At 34.6% G+C, this 8,026-nt stretch overlaps 1 protein-coding gene across 5 annotated transcripts; it reads right to left on the reverse strand.

The window, feature by feature from the left end:
* Positions 1-239: 239 nt before the first annotated feature.
* Positions 240-5,431, reverse strand: LOC122297476 (J domain-containing protein required for chloroplast accumulation response 1-like). 5 transcript variants are annotated; one of them, XM_043107536.1, is made up of 9 exons: positions 4,668-5,429; positions 3,564-4,357; positions 3,049-3,416; positions 2,828-2,936; positions 2,280-2,347; positions 1,891-1,959; positions 1,725-1,802; positions 1,261-1,437; positions 240-561 (listed from the first exon to the last, which is right to left on the reverse strand). In XM_043107536.1, the coding sequence occupies exons 1-9, from the start codon at positions 5,135-5,137 to the stop codon at positions 523-525; spliced, it is 2,172 nt and encodes a 723-aa protein (XP_042963470.1). In that variant the 5' UTR covers positions 5,138-5,429; the 3' UTR covers positions 240-522. The 5 variants fall into 5 exon arrangements, 3 of the variants coding, with proteins under 3 accessions (XP_042963470.1, XP_042963468.1, XP_042963469.1); XM_043107534.1 differs by having other exon boundaries at positions 3,564-4,378; positions 4,668-5,428; XM_043107535.1 differs by having other exon boundaries at positions 3,055-3,416; positions 3,564-4,378; positions 4,668-5,427.
* Between the last annotated feature and the right edge of the window lie 2,595 nt (positions 5,432-8,026).

Raw genomic sequence — 8,026 nt, forward strand, 5'->3', positions numbered from 1 at the left:
CAAGGAATTAAAAGCATCTTAACATTATTGTAAATGGTAACTTCACGTGCGTCTCATATTTATCTATTTTTTTAAAAAAATATGTGCAATATTTATATATCCTATTAGTGCAAATATAATTTCACATATTTTTATTTTGGACCTTCATTTCGAGTAATCACCCCCTTCCCCGTCCAATATCCATAACCCAAGCCCGCAACACAGATCAGCCGACAGAAAAATCTTCAACACAATGCAAATTCTCCAAGAATATGAAAATCACTTTTTTGGTGTACCAACATGATCTTTCAAATGCCTCATGGAACCAATTTACATTATCTATATATATGCACAACCCAAAATGGAATTTATTTTACAGTTCATAATTTATTCATGACTTGCATTTTGTTTCTGAACACCTAGTCTGTGTCCTCTAGGACTGACTGACGGAGGCTTCATTTGTTTTCACAACTATTCTCATCTTATTTCATCTCATCTGCGAAAAAAAACGAGGCCTGAATGTATTGACCAAGAGCATTGAAGTCACAATGAGTCAAGCAAGTTGAAATGAGTCCATGCCTCCTGAATGAAAACAACAAGATAAACGATTTTTAAATAAATGAATGGCTAAAAACACAACACAACTTAGTTCCCAGTAACCAAATTTCAGTGAGCTGCAACTAAAGGATCAATCTAAGCTGACCAGACCAGACCGTATCTAAATACAGTAAAGAAAGAACATTGAACATGGCAGCAAATCTATGTTGACAACTCGAAATTGTATGATCAGTTGATCATACATGATCTTCAGTCAAATGATGCAATTGGAGGGTGTGTCTGAACTTCTTGGTTGCTATTCCATTTATCTTGATCTTGATATGTGATTTTGCATTGTTTTGGATCACAAGAATGAACATGAAAGTGAAAACTTTATTAATTTATGATATAAATACATATAGCTCGTTAGCTACTCTCTTTTGTATAAGCTGAACATATAAAGTTCAGTGGTATATTACAAGCCTGGCCTCTTTCTTCAAGAAATTAGAACAAAGCAAAATCAGATGGTCAACTAGAGTGAAGACATGAAGGATGAAAATTTCCGCAGACAATGATCAAAAGGAAAGATTATCAACACCTGAATGAGGTCTAGAAACTTTTTGTGTCATTTTGAGGGTTTCAGTGACTAGGATAGGCAGTTATCTAGCACCGTCCTTGAAAGGCAAAACATATAAAATAATTATGTCTGGGACCAAATTCTACTAGAAACTCACTGAACATTACCTGCAAAATCTCAAAAACTTTTTCTGCAATGTATTTTTGATGCAAAGCAGCACCTTTCTGCTGTAACTTATCTGGATGAAGGCAGAGTAAAGCTTTTTGATACGCTCTTCTCACTGAAGTCCCTTCAACGATATCAACAAGAGGTACAGTCTTCCACCCACTTTCTGGCCAAAGAACCTGCGTGTAAAAGGATACCAACATTAGTTTTGAGTGGAAAAGGATTTTCATAGCATGTTGAACCAGACAATTTACCCAGCAAGTCTTCCAATTACTGGAGGAACAAAATATACATTATAATTATTTGGTCGCAGTGAAGGATAAAAGTACAATAGGAGCGTTCTCAGTACTTCAAGTAGCAGGAGGTAGAAAGCAAAAGCTTTCTTTCTTCACTTAGGAGGGTGTTAAAATGAGAGAGCAAGAAGTGGGTGGGAGAGTGCATGGATGCGAGCACTACCCATACTCACATATTGTAAAGTTGATAGCAATGAGCGCATATTTCCTGTCTTTCCATTAGACCACTGTCGTATTTTTGCATCAATAGCCTGCATTATGTGAAATAGCACAATTATTGCCTACCAATAAATTTAAAAAGCAACATTAAAGTTGAGCCTATGCTTGTGTTCTCGTTACTTGGATTTCTTTGTCTTCATCGCCACTTTGTGGCGGTTCATTCTGGCCCAGGGGTACTATCTCCTTTATCTGTAAAGAAACCCAAGTGAACGAGCTCCTCAGAAGATGTCATAAACAATGCAAGTAGTGCAAATAGAAGTAGCATCCTATGCTCGTACTCCGTTTACTTAGATTTTCATGGTTCGAGATTACTATTTTAGTTTCTAAATTTTATAAGATGCACATGGGGACACACTTAACATGGGAATTCACATAATTTTATTCGAACAACTTTGCATCGAACCACTATGTAAACCAAATTAGACAGATATAATGTATAGAAAATGAGAAACCAATGCAAATTTATCTAAATGAAAAAATATTAATGTTCAAATGGAAAAATTACATACAAGGAAGTTCCCTTCAAAGGACTCATCTGTATATTCAACTGTAGCCTTTGAGCCCTTAAGAGTTGATGCTGACAAAAAATACATGGATTTGTTATACATATCTTCTGAATTTTCACAACATACCCAGTTCTGGTTAAATCGACATAAATTGAATACAATAAATTAGAACTTTCGTTGTTTTTTGAGTTTATACAAATTGGAGAACGCAGCAAATGAACTTCATGTTGCACATTGCACTGCTACTTCTTCTCACATGTTTACCACAGGGGGTATCATGTATGGTGGAAGTTATCTATAAATAAGGAGTACTGAAAGGAGTTGGGTCAATATTTTGCACCAACTCATTCCATATTTTGGCCTTAAATTGATGGTAGATGACATTGCAATTTATATATGCAACTATGACATTTCCAAATCACCACTTTCTGATGAAACATGGGATATCCAATCATAAGTTCATAACTCGTACGTTTTCCACTTGGACCTGTTCCCAAGCATTAAGCTAATAAGTCTCACTACTACTTTGATAAAAGAATTTGGAAACTAACCAGTACTTGATGAGCAATCCTTTTGTCCTGACAAAGTATCACTAAGTATATAGTTGGAAGTCTTGATGGCAGAATGTTCTTTCTCCGAATGTTTCAGGTATTCATCTGCCTGAGAAGATGATAAGAAATATTAAATTTTTCAGATTCACTTAAAAATTTTCAGGCATAAAATAGTTTTTCAAATTCGAAAGAGATGAAATTTGAAGTCTCTGGGACTCTACGATTACACTGGTCCTGGGAGTTTTCTCTTCTACTCCAGTTGCGCTAATGTTAAATTCGTCCACTACTATGTAGTTGTCTCTCTTCCTCAATTTAGGGCTATTGTCTTTGGGTTTTTGAGAAGCTCCTTGGTTGAATATTTTAACGAATTCTTTGACCCTTCCCTTAGCTCTGTTCCTCCCAAGCTTATCAGCTGAGCGTACGTATGAATCTTGGAAAGTAGCTTTATCAGCTTCTACATAATTCTGGGTTGTTTCTTCTCCATCTTGTTTCTTTGCATTTTCACTTACATCAACAACAGAAAATGGGGTTTTTGTGCTGTTAACTGTCCTTTCCTTTCCTTCACCCTTTTCACTGATTCCATCATCGTCTGCAATAGAAGAATGGGCGCGGCGTTAAAATATAAATTGAACAATAAATCTACCTCTTCCCATTAGCTTTGGGACAGTAGTGATTTCACACGTGGCATTAGAGACAATATATTTGTACCAATGCACTTGATCTGGAACCCACTGACCTTGTTCATGATCCATTTCAGACAACAGAGAATGTAGGGATTTCCCTGCCGGCTTGTGAACTTTTTTTGTAAGCGCAGTATTTTCTTTCTTGTCCTCATCTTGCAATTCTATCGTGGGGAGGGATTGAGGTTTTACTTCTTCTATAACATCGTGAAAGATGGTATTACCAGGAACTTCCTCAATAACCTTTTGAACGCTGCTCAAGCTTTCTGATTCAGGTGTGTGAAGAATTGCTTCTTCAACATTTTGGCATGGTTCTATTCTATCTTGAATGCTTGCATCAGGAACGGAAAAATTTTCTACTTTGTTACATTCCATCCTAGACGAGTTTGCAGATGTTTCCCTCGCCCTTCTTCCACTTCCCAACCATCCATTCGAGCTCGAGCACCTCACAATCTTTGCAGATTCTTTTAATCTTGACCTACTCCCTCCTCTAAAAGGCATCGCCAATGGCACTCCTTTGCTAGCCCATTTGTAAATTGAGAAGTGAAATTGGCTACCATCTTTTGGGACCTCCGATTCCGTTTCAATATTACCTTCCGTATCTCTTTTATCAGATTTAATCAAGTCCGGCGACCCCTCTCTGCTGCGAGTGATCTCCTGAGACAAAGGGCTTTGTTGATAAGATGATTGAACATCATTTCCCAACTCCTCTTGGCTTTGGATTGCTTGGCTTGACAATCGAGAAAGATTCGAAGTTGAAGAATAAGAAAAGCCAATGCCACTGGATGGACCATCCTTGTATTTAGATGGACTATGACGGGTGGACCCAAATACCAGCAAATCCGTCCCTCTGGTCAATTTGGCAGGTAGGCTAGGAAATCAAACATGGTTCAAGTAAGACACCGCAAAACAAGCACAAAAATCAGAATATTGAAGATGGAGATATAAACCTTATTTGAAAAATTAAAAAGGAATGAAACCCAATACATGAGCGTATAATAGTTTTGATTCAATACCATGAATTCTCGAAACAATTATGCATGTTAACTTGGTGAAAGTAAATAGATTGATGCTTTTTGCTATATATATATATATATTTTTTTTTTTTTTTCCTCGTGTTTTCTAAATAACTGAAAGGATCTTCAGAATAAACTTAAAACCTTAATTGTGGAGCGATTGATGAACTGATCCCAAAGGGATCAGCTTTGGGTGGCAGGGGTCGGGCAGGGCTTAGAATTCGCGAACCTGAAGACGAAGAAAAGGGGTCCTTATCCAGCTTCCTCTGAGTAGAACTCGAAGATTCATCGCCTCGAAAAATGTCATCGAAGAAATCATTGCTCAGGTCCCGCTTTCGATTCGCATTTTCCTCCCGAAACACCGGCTTCTCACCTATATGACACGGAAGTGCTGCTTCATCATCGCTCTTACGTCCATAGAAACCCGTGGCTTCGTTGAAACTAGGCCACTTCACTTGCATCGACAACCGCCTCGGTGGCCCGCCGAAGACATCGTGGAAATCAAAATCCGAGTCTCCGCTAGGTGTCTTGGATGAAGAGCTGGAGTTCGTGAAAGATCCTCGACGACTTGTATACCCTAATAGAACACTTTCTCCATACGAAAATCTATCCATTTTTTTTCAATCAAAATCAACCGGACCAGCGTTTCACAGAAACACAAGTATTAACTCGAAGATAATTCAAACAAATAATTGGCGGGAATTTCTCTGTGCGGATGGGTTGTCCGTGAACTACGAGAGGGTATGCATTCTTGAATGTGCTGCATAAAGATTCGAGGTATTGATCGAGCCTTGAGTTTCCAATGCTTGTTTTCTCAGGAGAGTGACAGGGAGGAAAATATTGCAGAAGAAGACGGAGGAGGCGGGGTTAGTGGAATTTGAAGCCACACAACCAAAGTGTTAGGAGAAGGTCCATCTGTGGGTGATTGTGGATAAGAAAGAAACTTCCTAACGACAAAAGCCGTTATTACGTACAGAAATCCAACTTCTTTTTGTTAGGATTGAGAGATGAAATATTATTTATAATTTTAGTATTTATAATTTATAACTTAATTAATAAGTTTTATTATTAAAAATTTATTTATTGTTTGATAACCATATGTTTAAAGCACTTTCAAATATGTTAAGTTTGTTTGGAAACAAATTTAATAAGTACTTTTTGATATAGAAATGACAATTATTTAAATTTTAAAAAATTATAATAATATCCTTGAAAGTTTGAAAGTTGTAATTATCTTAAAGTTGTATAGATATTTTTGTCTATTGATAGTCTTTTTAAAATTTTAATTACATTCTGTATTATTCGGAAAAACACGTTTGAAAAAAAGCATCAAAATAATATTTTTCCTCAAACGTACTTTTTAGCTTATTTGAGATAAAAAGTTCTTTAATATGTAACACCTAAATGACCTAATTTTTTCATTAAAAAGCTTTTAAGAATATTTAATCACTTTTTAAGACTCCCCGCAACCCTAAACAAGCCCTAAGTCACCTGTCATTCTTCCACGAGTTCTGTTACTGTATATCACTTTTACATATTCTTTACATAATTTATTGATATAATTAGATAAATTAATTACTTTATATTAGACATATTAAAGTAGTCAATCACATTAATAGAATATACAAAAAATATGCGAAAGTGATTCTACATTAAATTTTTGTTCTTCTATTTATCAGTTATATTACACATTTGTTGCGTGGATCTTTATTTTTTATTTTTTTCCTCAACAAACGTGTAATGTAAAACTTTTCTTAAGAATAATACTAGATATAGCTAGTGTACAATTCCTACATACCTCATTTTAAAAAAATGAGATATATTATTAAAAAATAATTTTTTTTGTAAATCTTAGATTTACCTGTTTTCATTGGTGAAGTGCTCTTAATTTATACACTTTAAAAATATAAATATCATTTTTCAATAATTTATATATATTAAAATATATAAAATATGTGGTGTCAATAAGTATGATTGAAGCTATGACACGTTGAGTGTGAAGATTATCATATTAAGCATAGATTCATTATCTAAATTTTACATGATTTATTTTTTTATTTTATCAAGTTTTTTATTTACTATTTTATATTATTGATGTTATTTCTCTATCAAGATTTCCTTAACTGATCTAATTAAAATGAAGAAGTGACACTCCATGAGATTCGTCAATTTGAAACTGATTTAAATAAGAGTGCTGCTATATACACAAAAAGAATGTGTCAAAAGAGTGTCTAGTGCATTTTCTGTTTTTAATTGACACATGAAAATGAAAATATGTAAAACATATCAAGTCAACAAATATAATTACAATGATAAAATTTTTATATATTGGACTATATTTTGTTTAGACGTTTTTATATTTAAGTCTTATATGAGTTTTTAAAAAAAAAAAAAAAATTACACGTTTTTAACTTTATCATTTTGATTTTTGAGTTCCACAAATTTAAGATATGAATTTTATTCCTCCATCAATATTTTTTAACTTATCAATTGAGGTCACACACTACATGTGATTTGCCATGTGATTTGAAATGTTGAGGTCACACACTCCATGTGATATGTCATCTAGGCGAATATGAGGAAAATGAAAATAATTCAAATTCAAATTTAAAAAAAGACTTCTCTACTAGGAGTGCCACCCGCATCTGGCATACACCATGCAGAGGCGGGGTGGGACCCCACTCCCACTCCTATTCTCTACAACTCGTGGGACTCCCTCTCTCTCTCTCTCGGTATAAGGAAAGCGTCTATGTCAATATCTGTTCAATTTTATTTTTTCCTTTTATTGAGAATTATGTGAAGCCATGAGATACCAAACAATTATTAAATATAGTTAATTTTGCCTCCAAATGATTGGTAGACTAAGCCATTATCCCAAATCAAGTATCTCTTTCTCTTAATTTATATTTTATACACTTTATTTATTTTACAGATAAACATCCAAACACTGTATCAATACCTAAAGCTATTAAACGGTATTGTTGTACACGTACCTACACAAGGAGGAAAAAAAAAACAGATTATCATGAAAAACATCAATTATTGCTATCTTTAGAATTTAAAATCCAAGGAGAAAATCATGCATGGTTATGAATGGTACCATATACAACTGGAGCTGGACTCTTGAATAAGATTTCTTGGAACAAAAATTTTATGTGCAGTCATTTTTGTGCATTCTAGTAATATGATTGGTTGGATATTAAAAAAAAATTAATCCAACCAATTATATCAGTGGAGTGCACAAAGAGTACGCAAAAGTGACTGTATTGCTCTTCTTGAAATAGAGGATACAAAGCAGTCGCTATCAATGAGACATTCAATTGAAAAGTAGTTGTTATAAAGAATTCAAATACAAAATTTACACGAAAATCCGAAGGGAACATTTCAAAGGGTACTTAAATTCCTAGTGCTCTTGGGATGATAAATCAAGCTGATATTTCTGTGCCCAGACGGTACACCAAAAGGTGGCTGCTGCTGCTGCAGCTGTCCGGCTGCAACACTAT

This window comes from Carya illinoinensis, chromosome 15 (assembly GCF_018687715.1).
Source record: "Carya illinoinensis cultivar Pawnee chromosome 15, C.illinoinensisPawnee_v1, whole genome shotgun sequence".
NCBI lineage: Eukaryota > Viridiplantae > Streptophyta > Magnoliopsida > Fagales > Juglandaceae > Carya > Carya illinoinensis.